The following is a 22229-nucleotide window of genomic DNA, read 5'->3' on the forward strand; positions in this document are numbered from 1 at the left end:
TCCTGCGAAGTTTGTAGTCTTCCTCTTTCAGCTCCTTCCCTCCGCAGCTCCTGCTCGTCTTGACTAATGTGCTAGTATTTTATAGGCATGCACAGATTCGCGTTTTTGTTGTTGTTTGTCTAAGTAATGTGAATATTCAGCAAGTTAGGCAGCTAGGAAGCTGTTGCTACTGCTCTCTGTCCCATAAGGAGTTTTGCTCCCCCTGTCACTCGCTGGTTATTTGCCATGACGTTTCAGAATGCCTGACATTATAAATTGATTTTAAAGGAATATGCCCAGCACCCACTTATACTGAAACATTGAAGCTGATAGCAGCGTTTTGTTGTTGGTCTGTTGATTTCTACGTTCTGTTTTCAGCTGTTCACTGTGAGCTCTTTAAGGGCAGCTCAGTTGCGTCTGGTTCACCTTCATAGGCTTCCCCCGGACCAATTTGTGAATTGGATGATCCAGTAAAGTTTGTTAAGTGAAATAACTTTTCTGTGGTCTACAGTATCTTATCTGTACTTGGGCCATCATCTGCTGCCTCTCAGGCTCACCAGCAGGGAGTTAGATCTGGAGCTGAGCTGCTGGGACCTGAATCTGTGCTTGGATCTAGGATGCCCACACTGCAAGGGGTGGCTTAACCTGCTGTGCCCTCATTATGTTTTTCTTGACAGAACTTTGGTGCCTCCTACTCACGTGTAGTCATAGTGTTGTTTAACCTACACAGAGTGAGTGTTCTGCCTTTACTTATGGGATGGGATTATTTAATCTAGCAATTACTTAATGTAGCTTGAGTGTGTGTTTTGTTAGTGTGTGTCTTTGTCTCCATGGATATATGACAGCCTGCTTGAATAGACTGTTGAGCTGGCCACCATAATTGTCTTTGTGTGCTTGACTTCTCTGTGTTTGGTGAACTGATTTGGAAACAGTTTCCAGCCTCAGTCTTTGCCCTCTCCTGTAAGGTTCACCCTGAAGTTGCTTATAACTGTACCATGCTCAATGTTTATTCCCCATGCCCCAGGCCCTGTTGTACTTTTTTGTTTTAATCTGTTAGCAGTTGTTAAATATGCATACTTGGACCTTGTACATAGTACTCTGAGTGTTGGTAAAGAAGTATAAGTTTGCATGTTGTATAAGAACATTTACTAAAAAATTCTCAAATGTTAAGGTTTTGTTTTTGTCTGTTTAACTTGTAGCCTAGAGGCAACCGAAATCATGGTGCATCGTTTTTCATCACAAAAGCAATTAGAGGTAAGTACAGCTCATTTTTATCTTTCTATATGTAATTATGTTGTTACTAATTTTTTCCTCCATTTTATCTGTAACTGTGCCATTTTGTAAAGTTTCAGGGATATAGAATGTACTTTTTAGATTTCTGATGAAAGTAAGTAGCAGACTTGCTGAGTTGATTTTTGTGTGTGTTTATATGTATGTATGCACACATAGGCATGTTTTTAAGTATATGCATATTCACACACACAGGATTTGAATGCAGCTTACAGCTGAACTTGAGTGGATGTAGCTGGTATGGATGTGATTCCAAGGGGATGAGGAAGATCAAGTACGCGGAGTCTCACAGGGTCTGTGGATGTCGAGTGAAAAGACAGTGAGAGGTTATTTTAAGTAGTTTATGTGATGTTCCAGATGTATCTGGTCATAAATATTAAAATTGCAAATTTGATTAACTGGGACATTAATTTAATTCCTGACAGACTTTACATTTGACCTAATGAGAGTCTGAGACAGGATTAGGCACTTGGTGCTATGAGTGCTTTACTCTATTAATTTTAACAAAATTTAACAAAATGTTAATTTTATCAGAGCAGCAAGGTATTTCTTGCTGCTGCTTTATGTTTTAGAAGAGGAAGCTTGCCCAAAGATATTAATTTGAAATTTGTGTTTTTCTTGTTCCAGAGTTCATTCTTTCTATACCAGTGATTTAAGTTCCTTACAAAGATTTAATTTCAAAAGAATTGTAAACTTTTAGATTAATTATAATTTTATTTTATCATATAGGAAGCACTAGAATATTCAATTTTCATTACCACAAATGCCTTGAGATTTCAAAAATTTAGAAAATGCACACAAGCAATAAAAATTCACTGTAGAAAATTTAGACTATAATAGTTAAACATATTACAGTTTGAGTATGATTTTCCCCATGGACTCATGCAGGCATTTAGACATGAAGGTCATAAACAAATGATACTGAAGTACTGAAGGGTAGGAACTTAATCCAGTTGTGGTGTTTAGGAGGTGGGCCTAGTGGGAGGTCCTTAGGTCACCCTGGGGTTGTGCCCTGGAAAGTAACTCCTGAGAGGGTTGTTCTAAAAGCCTGAGGTAGGGGGCGCCTCTCTCTGCTTCCTGGCTCAGCGTGTGATCTTCCTGTGCCTGAGCGCTGCACTGCACCACTGCTGCCCTCATCAGAAGTGAAACTGATGGGGCTGCCTGGTCTTGAACTTGAACCTCCAAAACTCTGAGCTAAAGAAGCCCTTTTACCTTATACAGTTGGTTGCCTCAGATAATTCACTGTAGTAATGAAAAGCTAATATAAATCACAGATTAAAATAAATGAGTTTTTCCTCATTTTACCAACCAAAGATAATCTATTATTATTCAGAATTTTTTCCATTAATATACATCTAACACAGGTACATATATACATATATAAGAGTACAAAAAGGTTTGTGAAAAATGAAATCAAAGGTATTTTTGTGTAAGAAATTTCAAATTCCATGAATATGAAGGATCTTTAAAGTTCACATGTGTTATGAAAATATTGAGTGGATTTCAAAAGCTTTTTGTGCCAAAATAAACAGCTTTTAATTCTGTTTTTCAATGAACTTTGTGAAGTACTTTTATACATTTTAAGCTTTTAAAAGTTCATGGAAAATCTGCATCGTTTTATTCCTTTATTGTAAAAGAGTTATTTATTTGAAAGAGTTAACAGAAAAGGAAAGACACATAGAGATCGTCCATCTGCTGGATCACTTCCCAGCTGACCGAAAAGCCAGGGGCCAGGAGCTTCTTCAAGGTCTTCCACGTGGGTAGCAGGTACCCACGTACTTAGGCCATCTTCCGCTGCTTTTCCCAGACCATTAGCAGGGAGCTAGGTAGGAAGTGGAGCAGCCAGGACATGAACTGGTGCCTGTATGGATGCTGGCATCCTAGGTGGCAGCTTTACCCGCTATGACACATTATTATACCTTGCATTATCTTTTATTTCCATAAAGTTTTTGAAGTAAATCCATAGAATAATATAAAGAATTAAATTTTAATAGGAAGTTAGACATTTTGTTTTGATTTTTATACAAAGGCTTTAAAGGGTGATTACTGTCATTTGTCGTCCATGGTTTCATTAAAATTTCCTAGATGAAATTTAACTTTTAATTTAATTCTCAAGCCACTTTTACTTTTTTAGTTAGGAAATACTTCAAAGTTTGGAGTAACACACAAGTTTGGAATATAATGTAGACAAATGTTTGACTTTGAAAATTATAGTTTATCTTAGATTATATTTATTATCTCATTTTAAGAGTGTGTTTCTCCTTTTTTTTTTTTTTAAACATTTATTTATTTATTGAAAGGCAGAGTTACAGACAGGCAGAGACACAGAGAGAGAGAGAGAGAGAGAGAGAAAGGTCTTCCATCTGCTGGTTCACTCCTCAAATGACCACAGTGGTTGGAGGTGGGCTGATCCGAAGCCAGGAGCTAGGAGCTTTTTCTGGGTCTCCCATGCAGGTTCAGGATCCCAAGGACTTGGGCCATCTTTTGCTGCTTTCCCAGGCCACAGCAGAGAGCTGGGTTAGAAGTGGAGCAGCCGGGACTAGAACTGGGGCCCATGTGGATGCTGGCACTTCAGGCGGCGGCTTTTACCTGCCATGCCACAGCGCCGACCTCTGTTGTTTTTTATTGTAATGAATTGGTCTGTGGTATATTTTAGATTCCTTGTCTATGGATCTAATTTGAAAATGATTTTAAAGACAAAGTGATTTATGTTTGTGCTGTTTTTATTACAGATCATTTGTTATTTTTACGCCAATACATCTGGTACAGGTGAGTGTTCAATTTGTCAGAGAAACAGCATAAACATCAAATATACATAGTATTATTCATAACAAAAATAAAATATTTAAGGAGAGGGGAATACTAATTAGATTTTATACATGTGTCAGATTATCACATTGTATACTGTAAACATTTATAATTAAACAATTTAAGAATGAATTGATTACAAAAATAACAAAAAACTTTACCCTACTTATGGTTTCAGTTTTCATTATTGAATCCCAGATCATGATATATACAGTGACATTCAAGTGAACAAAGTTTGTAAAATAGACATTTCAAACATTTTGGCATAACTGACAAGATATCTCAGTAGACTCTGTGTAACTTTTGTTCTATTTGTCATTATTGTTAATATTTAATGATGACTTCTGCGTCATCTGATGAGTGTTCTCAGCCATATCTTGATGCCCACGTAATGGATCTGTGGCTTGCATATCTTCAACTCTTCTGGTCAGTCATTGTTCAGTTGCTATGTTCTTAATTTTCATAGATTCTTTTCCCTCCCCACAGACCAGAGTTGTAGGCAAGGATGTGAAAGTCCTTAAAGCCTCCCTAGGCCCACAGTGAGAAGTTTCTAGTTCTCTGTTCACCAGTGGTGCAGTTGTTTAGCTTGTGTGGCCACGTGGCCCAGTGACTCGGTTCTGATCCTGTGTGTTAAGTTCTGTTTTGGGTTCTTGATTCTCTTTACTGTGCTAAATTCTGTCAATTAACTTCATTTCATTTTTCTTTTCCTTTTTTAAAGATTTATTTATTTACTTGAGAGACAGAGTCACAGACAGAGGGGGAGAGACAGAGAGAGAGGTCTCCATCTGCTGGTTCACTCCCGCAATGGCTGGAGCTGGGCTGATCCAAAGCCAGGAGCCAGGAGCTTCTTCCGAGTCTCCCACGCAGGTGCAGGGGATGAAGTGCAGGAGCCATCCTCCACTGCTTTTCCAGGCCATCAGCAGGGATCTGGATCAAAAGCAGAGCAGCAGGGCCTCAACCAGAGCCCACATGGGATGCTGGTGCCGCAGGTGGATGCTTAGCTTGGTAGGCCACAGGGCCAGCAATTAACTTCATTTCTAGTTCTTGGAAATTCCTCTTTGGGTGTTCTGATTTCAGTGGTATACTAGAATTTGTCTTTGTTGTGACTGAACCAGAATTTCTAGGTGGTTCTAGCAGGAAGATTGTTGTGCATTTACTCTGCCTTGTTATTGGCACCCTGCATATCGCTTCCCTTGAAAGGATATGACTAAACACACCATCATGTTTTCTGGAAATAGGGAAATGTATATGATTGAATTTCAGATACCAAATTAGTAAGTTTTGGTTTGGGGTTCACTAACACTGAAATTTTATATTCTTTTAAAAATTTACTTTTATTTTTATATAGTTTTTTTTTTTTTTTACTATATAAGATGAACAAGTTTCATGTATTTCATATACACAGATTTAGGAGGGATACTTCCCACCCTTCCCTTTCTCCTACCCGTCCTCTCTCTTCTCTTTACTTTTTTATTTTTTTGAAATTTTTATTATTACATAGTTTCAGTTTATTTTATAACCATAAGCTTAACTCTCTACTAAGTAAATAATTGAACAAACAGTACGTAGAAAAACCACTGTTCCTCAGGAGTATAGACAAGGGCTGTAAACAATAGTCAGATCTCAAAATGTCATTTTTACTCACGTACATACTGCTTTTTTTATAAACTGTGTATTAGTTACCACAAACCAGGGAAAACATGATGTTTGTCTTTTTGGGATTACCTTATTTCACTAAGCATAATGATTTCCAGTTTGTTTGCAAAAGACAGAATCCAATCTTTTTTTTCTTTTTACTGCTGAGTAGTATTCCATAGTGGATAGATACCACATTTTCTTTATCCAGTCATCAGTTGATGGACATCTGGGTTGATTCCATCTTAGCTATTTTGAATTGACCTGTAATAAACATGGGGGTACAGATAACTCTTAAAATGCTGATTTCATTTCATTTGGGTAAATTCCCAGTAGTGGGATGGCTGGATTATATGGTTGATCTTTTTTCAGATTTCTGAGGAATCTCTATACTGTCTTCCATAATGATTGTACTAGCTTACATCCCACCAGTAGTGTATTAGGGTACCTTTTCCTCACATGCTGGCCAGCATTTATTGTTTTTTTATTTTTGTTCAAATTTTATATTCTAATGAGAAAAAAAATCCCATCTCCCTGTAAATATATTTGCTACTTGTAATATTTGCTGACTTATCGTGGTTTTCATGGTTAGATTTTAAGCGAGCTAATGTATTGTGTTTTCAGCCCTGCACCTTTCTTGCTCCCTGATGGACTGGTTCGCTTGATTAATAAACAGATAAACTGGCATTTAGTACTTGCAAGGTAAGGATATAAAATTCATGTAATGTCTTCCTATATGGATTACCTTTTAAATTTCATTATGAATTTTAATATTTGGATCTTTCAGTTTTGATTTTTATTGTATAAAAATTCTCTGTGTCATGTATGATTAGTATTGTTTAAACATGTTAAATCAAGGTGTATTGAATCATTTTGTATATTTTTGTACCTTATAGTCAACTAACTATAAGGCCAGTAGATGAATAATAAAAGCCTGTCAAAATTCAAAACTGATTTTAACTTGTTCAAATGCTTCTGTGTAAAAGACTGCTTCAAATACTCATAGTAGAATCTTTTCTCTTTCTCCCATGAAAGCAACGGAAAGCTTTTGGCCACTGTTCAAGACCAGTGTGTGGAGATCAGGTAATTATTATTATGCATATTTAAGATTTCCTTTGAGAAAAATTTTTACTTGACAAATGGAAACTAAAATGTTTTCAAAAATTTTATTCTTTCATTTTCTCTCACACACATAAACACACACACACACGCACAGAGAGAGAGAGAGAGAGAGGGAAAGAGACAGAGACAAGGAAAGCTCCCATCTGATGGTGTATTCCTCAAATGCCTGCGCTGGCCCTTGTAGAGGTCAAAGCTGGGAGCAGGAACCCAGTACAGGTCTTGCACATGGGCAGTGCACGGCTGGAAGAGCCAGTCACCTGCTGCCTCCCAGGGTGTGCATTAGCCAGAAGCTGGGACTGGGAGTAGAGTTGGGACTTGACTTTAGACACTTTGATATGGGATGTGGGCTTCACAAGTGGTGTTTTTAAGCTCTTAGCCAGATGCTCACCTGGGAAATGAAGATTTTTATGTTTTTATGATGAGTATATTTAAGAGGTTTTTTTTTTTTTTTTTTAACTAAGTAACTCAATTTGGTGATGTGTCAGACACTCATATTTGCGAGTTAAAGAATGAAGGCTACTTTGTCAGAGGGGCATGCTCTTTTTTGTGTTTCTGATCACTCTCCTGTCTCCTTTAGTTCATGAGGTCTGTCTTCCAGAACTCTGGAAGCCACTTGCATTTTACTGGTTGCTGCCAAGTGAGCTAAACGGACCTCAGGAGGGTATAGAAAAGAGCAGGGCAGCTTTGTTCCAGCTTTGTTCCAACAAGACAAAGCTGGGAGTCGAATATGACTGGGCAGGATGTTACCTGTTACCTGAGAAGAGGGATATTACTTGTTTTCTTGAGCCATTCAGTGGTATTACAAACACATCCAGAGATTTTTCTGAGCTGGGCTTTCCAGGTCTTTTATTTTAAAATGATACATGAGTTGTGAAAGAAATACCAGTAACAGTGACTAACTCAAAAATGAGTAACTCCTTATGAAGTTTGCAACAACAGTAGACTGGTGGCAGCTCTAAAATTGAGAGTCAGTGCTTTTTGCAGGCAAGGCCTAACTCTTGCTTCTCAGAAAATAAGCGAAGAGGCAGAAGTGTCAGGTTACCTTGATACCTGCTGAAAGGTTTTTCTGCTGCTTCATCATTCTTGACTAGAAATGGTGCTGATGACCAGTCCCTGGGTTTCATAATGGTTATAGCTTTCTGTTTGTGATGTTCTTTCTTTTTTCCATCTATTCACCCACAACTGGACTTCTCAACTTTTTGAGGAGTTGTCACAAGGTTTGCCCCCATCTAGCTTCAAATGAGGAAGCTTTCTAAACCCCCTTAAAGCCATCAGGGTAAAACTGATGGGCAATGATGACTGCCTTTCAAAGCTAAATTATATAATTTGACTTGGCCTTAAAAGGCAGGGCCCTTTTTTTTTTTTTTTTTTAACTTTTATTTAATGAATATAAATTTCCAAAGTACAGCTTATGGATTACAATGGCTCCCCCCCACCCCCCATAACTTCCCTCCCACTCGCAACCCTCCCCTCTCCTGCTCCCTCTCCCCTTCCATTTACATCAAGATTCATTTTCAATTCTCTATATACAGAAGATCAATTTAGTATATATTAAGTAAAGATTTCAACAGTTTGCTTCTCGGCCTTTTGGCTAAGATCAAGTGTCTTTTTCCTTTTTTAAGATTTATTGATTTATTTACTTGAAAGTCAGAGTTACACAGAGAGGAGAATCAGAGAGAGAGAGAGAGAGAGAGGTCTTCCATCCGCTGGTTCACTCCCCAGGTGGCTGCAAGAGCTGGAGCTATGCCGATCCGAATCTAGGAGCTAGGAGCCAAGAGCTTCTTCCGGGTCTCCCATGTGGGTGCAGGGGCACATCTTCTACTGCTTTCCCAGGCCATAGCAGAGAGCTGGATCAGAAGAGGAGCAGGTGGGACTAGAACCAGCTCCCATATGGCATGCTGCTGCTTCAGGCCAGAGCTTTAACCCACTGCGCCACAGCACTGGCCCCATTGTGCAGGGATTTGAAATATGTTCTTCCAGCATTGGTGTTCATGCTGTGTTAACCTGGCATCATGTTGTGCTAAGCCACCTATTCCTAGGTGTTTCCCCCATTCTGTTTAGGGCCACTGCCTTGCACAACTCTAGAATGTGCCATTCCTCAAGAACTTAGTATGCATGGGGTCTGGATTCTGTAGCTGCAGTTATATTGTGTGTTCCTTGGAGTCAGGGACTGTCCTTTTCCCAAGCATAATATATTTCTTTGAACATAATAGGAATTGGTGGTTTGTGTTTGATGAATAAGTGGGGCATCTGCAAGTGGAATAGGGGAGACAGATGCAGGGAGGGCACTGGGCATTACAGGACAGGGCCCACTGCATGGCTCGGAGTTGGCACTCCTTTCCTTCTGCTGAATGTACTTGTATAGATACATTAACTTTACAGTAACCCAAAAGGGCGTATCTTCCAGCAAGCCTGTGGAGTTGTTAAAAGAGAAACAGGGCATGGGGATTCAGAAAGGTAAAGTCTGTGAATAGTGATTATCCCTACCTTTTAGTGATTATCCCTACCATTTTAGTGATTATCCCTACCATTTGTTTTCTCCATTCCATGTTTGTCTTGTAACACAATCAAGAGCATAAACAGCACAGGTTTGACCCCAGTAGTGATGGTAGTAGGCAGCTGATACTTTTTCAGTGTATATTTGTTCATTGGATTAGAATATGAAAGATAATTGTAGTAGCTTAGATCATTTTTGGATATTAGGAGTCAGTTATAAACAGAAAATGAATTTGAAAAAAACAAAATGAGGGGCCGGTGCTGTGGTGTAAAGGGTAAAGCCACCATCTGCAGTGCTGGCATCTCATATGAGTGTCAGTTCGAGTCTTGGCTGCTCCACTTAATTTTTTTTTTTTTTACTTTTATTTAATGAATATAAATCTCCAATGTACAGCTTATGGATTACAATGGCTTCCCCCTCATAACGTCCCTCCCACCCGCAACCCTCCCCTTTCCCACTCCCTCTCCCCTTCCATTCACATCAAGATTCATCCTCGTTTCTCTTTATATACAGAAGATCAGTTCAGCATACATCAAGCAAAGATTTCAACAGTTTGCTCCCACACAGAAACATAAAGTGAAAAATACTGTTTGAGTACTAGTTATAGCATTAAATCTCAATGTACAGCACACTAAGGATAAAGATCCTACATGAGGAGTAAGTGCACAATGACTCCTGTTGTTGACTTAACAAATTGACACTCTTGTTTATGGCCTCAATAATCACCCGAGGCTCTTTTCACGAGCTGCCAAGGCTATGGAAGCCCCCTGAGTTCACTGACTCTGATAATTTTTAGACAAGGGCATGGTCAAAGTGGAAGTTCTCTCCTCCCTTCAGAGAAAGGTATCTCCTTCTTTGATGACCCGTTCTTTCCACTGGGATCTCACTCGTGGAGATCTTTCATTTAGGTGTCCCCCCCCCCCCCCCCAGAGTGTCTTGGCTTTCCATGCCTGAAATACTCTCATGGGCTTTTCAGCTGGATCTGCATGCCTTAAGGGCTGATTCTGAGGCCAGAGTGCTGTTTAGGACATCTGCCATTCTATGGATCTGCTGTGTATCTCTCTTCCCATGTTGGATCATTCTCTCCCTTTTTTATTCTATCAGCTAGTATTTGCAGACACTATTCTTGTTTATGTGATCCCTTTGGTTCTTAGTCCTATCATTATGATCAATTGTGAACAGCAATTGATCACTGGGACTAGTGAGATAGCATTGGTACGTGCCACCTTGATGGGATTGAATTGGAATCCCTTGGTATGTTTCTAACTCTACCGTTTGAGGTAAGTCAGCTTGAGCATGTCCCGAATTGCACATCTCTTCCCTCTCTTATTCCCACTCTTATATTTAACAGCGATCACTTTTCAGTTAAGTTTCAGCACTTAAGAAGAATTGTGTATTGATTACAGTATTCAACCAAAAGTAGTAAGTAGAACAAACAAAAAAAATACTAAGAGGGATAACATATCAAGTTGCTCATCAACAGTCAGGGTGAGGGCTGATCAAGTCACTGTTTCTCATAGTGTTCATTTCACTTTAACAGGTTTCCTTTTTGGTGCTCAGTTAGTTGTCACCTATCAAGGAAAACAAGTGGTATTTGTCCCTTTGGGATTGGCTTATCACTCAGCATAATGTTTTCCAAATTCCCAACAGGGATCACTTTTCAGTTAAAATTTAAACACCTAAGAATAATTGTGTGTTAATTACAGAGTTCAACCAATGGTACTACAACAAAAAAAATACTATAATGGATAAAGTATTACATTGTACATCAACCATCAGGACAAGAGCTGATCGAGTCACAACACTTATTTTTTTTTAAAGATTTATTTATTTATTTGAAAGTCAGAGTTAACACAGAGAGCGAAGGAGAGGAAGAGAGAGAGAGAAAGGTCTTCCATCTGCTGGTTCACTCCCCAGATGGCCGTAATGGCTGGAGCTGCGCCAATCCGAAGTCAGGAGCCAGGAGCCTCCTGCAGGTCTCCCATGTGGGTGCAGGAGCCCAAGGACTTGGGCCATCTTCTACTGCTTTCCCAGGCCATAGTAGAGAGCTGGATTGGAAATGGAGCAGCCGGGACTCAAACCTACTCCCATATGGGATGCTGGCACTACAGGCATTGGCTTTACCTGCTAAGCCACAGTGCTGGCCCCTGCTCCGCTTCTGATCCAGCTCCTTGCTGATGTGTCTGGGAAAGCAGCAGAAGATGGTCCAAGTGCTTAGGCCCCTTTACCTACATGGAAGTCTTGAAAGAAGTTCCCCCTCCTGGCTTTGGCCTGGCCTAGTGCTGGCCATTGTGGCCATTTGGGGAGTGATCTGCAGATGGAAGATCTCTCTCTCTCTCTCTCTTTGTTTCTCTGCCTCTCCTTCTCTTTAAGTCTGACTTTCAAATAAATAAATACATGTTAAAAAAAAAAAGAAAAAAAGAAAAATTAAAAGCTGCAGTGCTTTAGAATTTTGAGAGGCAGCTGTGCCTTTTGTACGGAAGCACTAGGATTGCTGTTCCCAAATTCTTTTTTGTAGTGGGTTGTAACTGACTGATCACTTGTTCCAGTATGGCACGTGTAACCTGCTGCTATGTGGGGCTGCTGTGAATAAAAAATGACTGTTTGGGAACTGCTTCTTTATTGTAATTTGGCAGTAATTTATGTTACCAGTGATTATTATGTGTGTTTTTCTTTCCTGAGTAGTGAAGTAATAATTTCTTAGATTGTGGCGATTGTAAATAGGGGAAATAATTGGAATAAACAGCATTAAAATAAAACTTTATGAAAAAGGCATATAATCCCCCCAAAGTTTGCTTAACTATTTAAGTGAATAAATTGTACTAATTTTTGACAAAACTGGACTCACTTCTCTCTTTCCTCAACAAGAAAAAAAAGACAATTATGTAGTAATGATATTAAAGATGAAAATAATGAAAGTTTACTAAGGTCTGTGAACATTATGTTTTATTTAATGCTTTCACTAAGCTGTATGAAGTTGCTGTTACCTTACTTTATTGGATGGAAAACGAAACTTATGTTAAATATTTTGTCTTGGTTATGCAGATAGGCTGGAACCAGGTCAGGTTTGTGTCAGAGACGGTGATCTTTCTGCTCCCTCCCACTTAAATGCTGAGCAATCCAATTTCTTGAGGAAACTTATTTCTATAATGATAATTTGCTTTAGTCCTGATATAATAGCTTTTTATTTAAATTTTTTATATAATGGAACAAATTTTTTGTATCTCACACATAGTTTTAAGTACATAATGCCACTTCCCACCCCATCCTCCCTCCCTCCCTCACTCTCACCCTTCCTCCTGCTTCCTTTCTTATTTTAATTTTTGTGATAATATACCTTTTTTTTTCTTTGAGAACAAGTTTTATCATTAATCGAAGAAGCAACTAAGGAAACAGGCAATGAAGTTGGGCACTTAGGTGTATTTAAAACTCATGAGACATAAGGATATCCTCCATTTAATAAACTGAAGCAAAGTAAATCTTTGAGAACTAGTTTTACTATTAACTCTCATAATATTACTTTTTGAGGACAAATGTCCTGCACGGGAAGTTAGTGCACAGTGACTCTTGTTGATAATTTAACAATTAACACTCTTTTGTATGATGTCAGTGATCACCCGAGGCTCTTGACATGAGCTGCTTAGGCTGTGGAAGCCTTTTGAATCCACAGACTCCTTCAATATTTAGACATGGCCATAAGCAAAGTGGAAGTTCTCTCTTCCCTTCTGAGAAAAGCACATCCTTCTTTGACGACCACTGCTTTCCACTGGCGTCTCACCCACAGAGGTCCTTCGTGTAGGACAGTTTTTGCCGCAGTGTCTTGGCTTTCCATGCCTCAAATAGTCTTGTGGGATTTTTAGCCAGAACAGAATGCCTTAAGGGCTGATTCTGAAGTCAGAGTGATATTTTTTTAAAGAAAACTTTTATTTAATATATAAATTTCAAAAGTACAACTTTTGGATTGTAGCAGTTTTCCCCCCATAACCACCCTCCCACCCGCAAACCATCCCATCTCTTACCCCTCTCCCATCCCATTCTTCATTAAGATTCATTTTTAATTATCTTTACATACAGAAGATCAACTGTATACTAAGTAAATATTTCAACAGTTTGTCTCCACAAAGACACACAAAGTATAAAGTTATGTTTGAAGACTAGTTTTACTGTTAATTCTCATAGTGCAACACATTAAGGACAGAGATCCCATGGGGAGTAAGTGCACAGTGACTCCTGTTGCCGATTTAACAATTGCCACTCTTATTTATGATGTCAGTAATCACCCAAGGCTCCTGCCATGAGCTGCCAAGGCCGTGGCAGTCAGAGTGCTATTTTAAGTGATTGTCTTTCTTTGAGTCTGCTGTGTGGACTGCTTCCCATGTTGGAACATTCACGCCTTTTTAATTCTATTATTATTTATTTGTATGATCGCTTTAATAATTAATCCTATCTATATGATCACTTCAATGCTTATTCTTATCCCTATGATCACTTTAACACTTAAAATGCTTTTTTTACTACCCTACTTTTGGGAATTTGGTGTCCCATGGCAGGTTTTTAAACTGTACCCTTAGAAGTAAGTCTGTAGGAATGTATGCAGAACTAGACAGCTTTATAGTTACAGGCTTCATACATTCCATAATTACAACTTTAGGAACATGGTGATTGTTCCTTCTGTGTCTGTCCTTCCACCCCTACTCCTACTCCCCTTCCTCTTCGTGGTGGTATTCCCACTCTTAGTTTTTACTAAGATCTATTTTCTTTATTAACTTGATACACATATGATTAACTCTGTGTTCAACAAATAGTATGAAAAAAAAATGCTGTTCATCAACAGTCAAGACAAGGGCTGTTCAAAGTCATTGCTTCTCAAAGTGTCATTTTCACTCCTACAGATTGCCTTTTAGGTGCTCTATTAGTTATCACAGATAAGGGAGAACATATGGTATCTGTACCTTTGGGACTGGCTTATCTCGCTAAGTATGATGTTTTCTAGTTTCATCCATTTTAATGCAAATGACCAGATTTCTGTTGTTTTTTTTTTTTAACTGCTGTGTAGTATTCCATGGTGTATATATCCCATAATTTATTTATTTTTTAATTTTTTAATTTTTTAAAATTTTTTTGCCAGGCAGAGTTAGACAGTGAGAGAGAGACAGAGAGAAAGGTCTTCGTTATTGTTGGTTCACTCCCCTAATGGCTGCGCTGATCTGAAGCCAGGAGCCGGGTACTTCTTCCCGGTCTCCCATGTGGGTGCAGGGACCCAAGCACTTGGGCCATCCTCCACTGCCCTCCTGGGCCACAGCAGAGAGCTGGACTGGAAGAGGAGCATCTGGGACTAGTACCTGGCACCCTAACTGGGACTAGAACCTGGGGTGCCAGCGCCTTAGGCGGAGGATTAGCCAAGTGATCCATGGCACCGGCCCCATAATTTCTTTATCCAGTGTTCAGTTGACGGGCATTTGGGTTGATTCCATGTCTTAGCTATTATGAATTGAACTGCAGTAAACATGGGGGTACAGATAACTCTTTCATATGCTGATTTCATTTCTCTTGGGGTAAATTCCCAGGATTGGGATGGCTGGGTCGTATGGTCGATCTTTTTTCAGATTTTTGAGGAATCTCCATACTATCTTTCATAGTGCCTTTACCAGTTTACATTCCCACCAATAGTGGATTAGAGTACCTTTTCCCCCATATTTTAGCTAGCATTTGTTGTTTGTTGATTTCTTTATGAAAGCCATTTTAACTGGGGTGAGGTGAAACCTCATTGTGATTTTGATTTGCATTTCCCTGATGGCTAATGATCCTGAACATTTTTTCATGTCTGTTGGCCATTTGGATTTCCTCTCTTGAAAAATGCTTGTTCAAGTCCTTTGCCTGTTTCTTAACTGGATTGTTTGTTTTGTTGTTGTTGAGTCTCATGAGCTCTTTATAGATTCTGGAAATTAATCCTTTTTCAGTTGTATAGTTTGCAAATATTTTTGCAAGTATTTTGTTCCATTCTTTTTGTTGCTTCTTCACTTTGCTGAATGTTTCTTTTGCAGTGCAGAATCTTCTCCGCTTGATATAATCCCATTTGTCAATTTTCCGAGAATCCTTTGTAGAAGAGATTGTCCTTGCTCCAGGGATTGGTTTTAGCTCCTTTGTCATACATAAGCTGGTTGTAGATGTCTGTCTATATATGTAGTTATTTCCCAGGGATAACTATGGAAGTAGAATTGCTAGGAAAATACTATAGACATTATATTTTTGGATAATTGTTATTTCATTATTTTCTAATAGGTTTACTGATTTTGACTTTTAAGCATATTTCATAATAATTAGGCTATGTTGGTATCTATGATTATTTCAAGATTACAGATTTTACATCAGTCACTAATAAAAATAAGGTGAATAATTAAAGCTATTTGACTGATTGAAATAAGATTTTTTCTCCCTAAATTGTAAATCTTTGCACCATGCTGTATGCTAAGGACTACCATTTTTTTAAAAAAGATTTATTTATTTATTTGAAAGGCAGAGTTACAGAGGCAGAAGCAGAGAGAGAGAGAGAGAGCGCGCGAGCCAGGAACTTCTTTCAGGTCTCCCACGTGGGTGCAGGGCCCAAGGACTTGGGCCATCCTCCACTGCTTTCCCAGGCCACAGCAGAGAGCTGGATCAGAAGTGGAGCAGCTGGGACTCAAACCGGTGCCCATAACTGATGCCAGCACTGCAAGGCATTGGCTTTACCCGCTATGCCACAGTGCTGGCCCCACGTTTTTCTTTCTTTCTTTTTTGTTAAGAGATGTTATATTTTTTTGAAAGGCAAAGTTACATTGAGAGAAATAGAAAGAGAAGGAGAGAGAGAAAAAGAGAAACTGTCCTCTGGTTCACTCCCTACATGGCTGCAATGGCCAGGGTTGGGCCAGGCCAAAGCCAGGAGCCCAGGACTCCATCTGAGTTTCTCACATGGGTTGCAGGGGCCCAAGCACTTGGGGCATCTTCTGCTGTCTTCCCAGGTATATTGACAGGGAGATGGATCAGAAATGGAGCAACTGGGACATGAACTGGTACTCGTGTGGGATGCTTGTGTCACAGGTGGCAATGTAACCCTCAGTGCCACCATGCTGGTCTCACCAATAATTCTTTTTTTTTTTTTAAATTTTTTTTTTTTTTTTGACAGGCAGAGTGGACAGTGAGAGAGACAGAGAGAAAAGTCTTCCTTTGCTGTTGGTTCACCCTCCAATGGCCGCCGCCGCAGGCGCGCTGCAGCCGGCGCACGGTGCTGATCCGAAGGCAGGAGCCAGGTGCTTCTCCTGGTCTCCCATGGGGTGCAGGGCCCAAGCACTTGGGCCATCCTCCACTGCACTCCCTGGCCACAGCAGAGAGCTGGCCTGGAAGAGGGGCAACCGGGACAGAATGCGGTGCCCCAACCGGGACTAGAACCCGGTGTGCCGGCGCCGCAAGGTGGAGGATTAGCCTAGTGAGCCATGGCGCCGCGGGCCACCAATAATTCTTAAGTAGGAACAACCTGTGGAGCTTTAAAGGATTTTTGCTTGGACTCAGTCCCAGATGTACTGAGTCAGAGCCTTTTGAGGTGGAGGCCAGACATGTATTAAAAGACCTTACAGAAGAGTGGATTTTGGGATGGAGAAGTTAAGTTGATGCTTGTGACATCTTGTACCTGCTGCTCTGCTTCAGATCAACTTGCTGCTAATGTGCTTGGGGAGGCAGCAGGTGATGGTCTGAGTAGTTGGGCCCCTGCCACCCATGTAGGAGACCAGGATGAAATTCCTGGCTCTTGACTTAGGCCAGGCCCAGCTCTAGCTGTTGTGGCCTTTTGGGGAGTGAAATCAGCAGGTGGAAGTTCTCTTTGTCTTTCCTTTTCTCTCTGTCTCTCTGCCTGTCACATAAGTAAATAAAGAATAAAACAGTATAAAAAAGAAATTTATACTGTCTTTTTGATGTAACTCTGTTACTGATATAATATGGTTGTAGAAAATGTCTCTAATGAAAGGATCTTATTTAAAGTATAAAACAATCTCTGTACACAGAAGTTGTATATTCCATAGTATCTGATGTTTTATAATTCTACAATAGCATTATTATGACCAAACTATTGTCATAATTTTGCAGGTCTGCAAAAGATGATTTTACATCTGTTATTGGGAAATGTCAAGGTAAGAGTTTCCAAAATATTTAAAAACTGAAAATTTCAAATCTGCAATAGTATATAGTATTTTGAAAAGTTAGATATTAATGAAAATATTTATTAACAAGGATTATAATAACTGTTTATTAAAATAATTGTAAAAATTTGTCACTGATTTTTCTTACTGCTATAAATATTTTAAGAGGTTTGTTTTGGAGAGATCTGACATTGGAACTGTGTTTTAAAAAAGTCTAAACCTTGGGCCCGGCGCTGTGGCATAGTGTGTGAAGCCGCCGCCTGTAGCACTGGCATCCCATTTGGGTGCTGGTTCGAGTCCTGGCTCTTCCACTGCTGATACAGCTCTCTGCTATGGCCTGGGAAAGCAGTCGAAGATGGCCCAAGTCCTTGGGTCCCTGCACCTCTGTAGGAGACCTGGAAGAATGGGTTCTCTCTTTCTGCCTCTGACTCTCTGTAACTCTGCCTTTCAAATAAATAAATAAATTTTTTTATTTTTTTAAAGTCTTAGCTAGTTTTGGGTTCAGTGTTGAGAGAAATATATTTAGTCAAGAATTGGTCAGCTTTCGGGAACTGCGACGGTAGAAAGGTCCCGGCTGAAAACGTTGGATTTCAGTCAGTCCCAGTGCAGGTTCAAGTTTCTCCGCCCAACCCTAAAACTTCTCAGTGAAGTACATTGATCTAATTAAAAAAATTGGTCAGATACAGATTAGTAAAAAACCTGGGACTTGATCATTCTTTGATATATTCCACAGAAATTTACTGTGTACAGTTTGTGCATATGAAGTGTTTTTCTGGGTGATTGGGGTATGATTTTGAACAAAAAGGCATGGGCAATATGTTTATATATGATTATCAATTTTGCCAAATACAGTGAAGGGCACACTGGAAGTTTTAAAGCAGGAATGTGAGATGAGAAAAACTGATTTTGGGAAGCAAACTTGAGAATGAGTGCAAGTTAGGAGGAGACAGTAAGAGTTTTTCAATCTATAGGAGCAGTGTTGACAAAGTAGTGGGGGCTTTACAGGAGGAGAATAATTAATTAAGAGGGTGATGCTAGGTGAATGAATACATATATTACCTATGTTTCTTTTTTCTTCCTTCTTTCTTTTCTTACCTTGTGTTTTCTTCTTTGTTTCTTGCTTGCTTGCTTTTCTTGCTTTCTTTATTTTACTTGAAAGGTAGAATTACAGAGAGATAGAGAGGGAGAGATAGGTGTTTCATTCTCTGCTCCACTCCTGAAATGGCTGGAGCTGGGCCATTCTTAAGCCAGGAGACAGGAGCTTCTTCTGGGTCTCCCATGTGGGTTCAGGGGCCCAAGCACTTAGGGCCATCTTCCACTACTTTCCCAGGTGCATTAGTAGGGAGCTGGATTGGAAGTGGAGCAGCCAGGACTTGAACCAGTGCCCATATGGGATTTTGACACTTCAGGTGACAGCTTTACCCTTATACCACAGTGGTGACCCCTAAACATTTCTTGGGTGATATGAATGTTTATATGTTATATGATATGAATTCATATAAACATATGAATGGTGATATTGATTATCTTAGAATATCAATCATTTTTATAGGCAGTTTCACATGTATGAGTGGATAAGGTAGTAATAGAGTTCTTATTGAGTTATTTCACACATAGTGTATATTGTAACTCAGTAGCATATGTAAAACTTCCTACATATTTGTATGAACTTACCTCTTTATCATCTGTTCCTTCTGCCATATTTACTGGATGGTCAGTGGTGACATTTCTGGAGGTTACTCAAGGCAGAAATCTAGAAATTTTGTTTTTTCCTTTCTTTGACAAGTATTTGTTAAGTAGTCACTGTGCACAAAACATTGTCCTAGGTACCTTTTATCTAACAGGGAACATAGATACAAGTTCCCTAGCTTTAAGAGTTTAAATTCTTTCAGGGAAGAGAGAGAACAAATAATTCATTTTAATCGTACTGAGTGCCGTAACAGAGAAGATCCACTTTTCACAAGTCTGGGAGCCTGTTTCAACCCATTCTGCACTGCAGCCATCACACCCCTAGTGTGTGCAGGCCTTTCACTCCTTTTACTTGGTGTTTTGCAACAGTCTGCCACTGCAGTTTTCTTCTGTGGGCCCTTTACCAATCCATGCTTTATACTCCTTGCCCAAAGTGATCATTTTAAGAAGAGAATACTGTCAGGTTATCCTTCATATCTGGCTTCACTGGCTGTTAGATGTGTAACCTTGGGCAAATCACAATGGGAGAAGCTGGGCCAGGCTAGAACTGGCAGCCAGCAACTCAATCCATGTCTCCCATGTGAGTGGCAGGGACCCAATTACTTGAGCCATCACCTGCTGCCTCTCAGGTCTGCATTAGCAGAAAGCTGGAGTTAATGAGCTGGACCTGGGTATTGAACGCATGTACTCTGATATAAGAGGTAGGTGTCTTAATTGCTAGGCAAATTCCCTCCCTGGACTTAGCTTTTAATTTCATTTCCCAAGAATTTTTTGAGGTACCTTTGTATTATTTATACTATTCCTATTAATTTACTGATACCCATTTATAAATAATGATCATATTCATGGATTTTATTCCTAATGTACACAGGTATGTATATATACCGTGAATAGAACAGTGAGGGTAAAGAAGAAGCTCTGTACAGGTGGTAGCTTTTTGAGAATAAAAAAAGGAGGGATAGTAGTTAAGTATTTTGGGCCCTAGTATCTTCGGAATTTACCCTTCTTTCTTTTCCTCGCCGGTGCTTACTAGAGTAGACCAGACTTGTCCCCGAAGAATGGTTTCGGGGTGTTCAGTTGCCTTTTTCCCAGTGTGGCCCTCCTGTTGGGTGAAGACCTGGCGAGTCTGAGCCGCATGGGAACTTGCTGAGAGTGTTGGCGTGACTGGCGTGCAGGGTCTCAGTCGACCTTGGTATTAGATGCCTTCTTTTGGCCAATAAATACACTGAGGAAGCTACAAGCTGACATGAAAATGGGAAGCTTAACCCTTCCGTATTTTACACAGATTTAATATTTGTTAGGAGTTTTTAGTGTGTGCAGTTAATGTGGCAGCATGGATGAGATAGTGCTCTGAGAAGTACTGTTTTATTTTTTTGGCTTCTGAATGTGTGAATTTATGACCTTAATGCGGCATTAATGGCTCCTTTCCATTTCATATAATGTGAGGTAATGATCGTTTGCTTATTATCTGGCTCATCTTTATGGGAATAACTCCCATATGCCAAATGATATTTCATGTGTGTGCCTGGAAAAAAGGAGCCAGATTGTTTTTAATGCATTTTTGAAACTACATATTGCAGAGTCTGCAAACTGAAATAGGAGATACTTGGCTCCACTTTGATATTTTCCAATTATTGTTTTGTAAAAGATATACCATTTGCGAATGTTTTAAATGTAGATTGCAACTTGTTTTAGCTCTGTTTGCCAGGCCATATATAGTAATTCAGTTTTCTCTTTCTGTCTTAAATAGTCATCTAAAGAAAAAGCACATGGAACAAGACTGTTTTTAGAGCTGTTCTATGTTAGTTAAGAATTTTTTCTCATGTTTCTAATTTTTGAGATACCATAAACGAGAGTTTGTTACTTTAAAAGATTTATTTATTTATTTGAAAGGCAGAACTGCAGAGAGAGAGGGAGAGACAGAGATCTTCTGTTGACTGCTTTATTTCCCAGATGGTTGCAACGCCAGGGCTGGGATGGGCCAGGCTGAAGCCAGGAGCCCAGAACTCCATCTGGGTCTCCTAAGGGGGTGGTAGGAGCCCAAGCACTTGGGCCATCTCACACTGTTTTCTCAGATGTGCTAACAGGGAGCTGGATTCCAAGCAGAGTAGCCAGACTCGACCAGAACCCACATGGGATGCTGGTGCCTCAGGCAGTGGCTTAACCTGCTGCTTCAGGATGCTGGCCCCTGAGTTTGGAGTTTGCTATTTTGTAAGCAGATGTGTGTCTACTATACGTATGCTGAGATCCTGTCAGCCTTCTAGTATCAGGACAGTTACTTTGACATCCTGAGCCCTAACTGGTTGCCTCTGGTTTCCACTAGCCTCACAAGCATACTATTATTAGGTGCTATACAAATGTCATTTTCTGAATGAGTTTTAGTGGCTTGGGGAGCATGGATTGTTTAAAACACCTGGACTTGGAAAGATAATGTTTTGTTTTAGACTGGTGAATCAGGAGCCTCAGATTATATAACCCCCTTTTTGTATTTAGAGAAAATAATGTATATTTTAGTAGAAATTTTAGGAAGTAAGAATGAGCAAAAAGTAGAAATATACATAAGCTCACCATTAAATAAATGCTATTAATGTTTTATTGCCTATTCTTTCAGAGATTTTTCTGTAAGTGCCTGTAAAGTACAATTTTTTTTAAATATTTTATTTATTTATTTGAAAGGCAGAGTTACAGTTACAGAGAGGCAGAGGCAGAGAGAGAGAGAGGTCTTCCATCCGCTGGTTCACTTTGCAAATGGCCGCAATGGCTGGGGCTGTGCCCATTTGAAGTCAGGAGCTTAGAGATTCTTCTGGGTCTCCCATGTGGGTGCAATGATCCAAGCAGTTGGGCCATCTTACACAGGCACATTAGCAGTGAGCTGGATTGGAAGTGGAGTAGCCGGGACTTGAACTGGTGCCCATATGGGATGCTGACACTGGTAGTAGCTTTACCTGCTACGCCACAATGCCGGCCCCATAGTAAAATGTTTTATTATCTGCTTTCTTCACTTAAACATAGTTTGTTTTTTTGTTTTTTGTTTTGTTTTT

The 22229-nt window shown here is 39.7% G+C and overlaps 1 protein-coding gene across 1 annotated transcript in view; it reads left to right on the forward strand.

Annotated features, from left to right (window-relative positions):
• NBAS (NBAS subunit of NRZ tethering complex) overlaps window positions 1–22229 on the forward strand; it is a 459817-nt gene that overhangs the window by 1541 nt on the left and 436047 nt on the right. The window contains exons 2-6 of the mRNA XM_070069748.2: window positions 1179–1233; window positions 4002–4038; window positions 6337–6414; window positions 6748–6795; window positions 17447–17490. Coding sequence (XP_069925849.2) covers window positions 1179–1233; window positions 4002–4038; window positions 6337–6414; window positions 6748–6795; window positions 17447–17490 — 262 coding nt within the window. The remainder of the gene's footprint in view (window positions 1–1178; window positions 1234–4001; window positions 4039–6336; window positions 6415–6747; window positions 6796–17446; window positions 17491–22229) is intronic.

This window comes from Oryctolagus cuniculus, chromosome 2, assembly GCF_051225735.1.
Source record: "Oryctolagus cuniculus isolate XC-2025 breed Fujian yellow rabbit chromosome 2, ASM5122573v1, whole genome shotgun sequence".
Lineage (NCBI taxonomy): Eukaryota > Metazoa > Chordata > Mammalia > Lagomorpha > Leporidae > Oryctolagus > Oryctolagus cuniculus.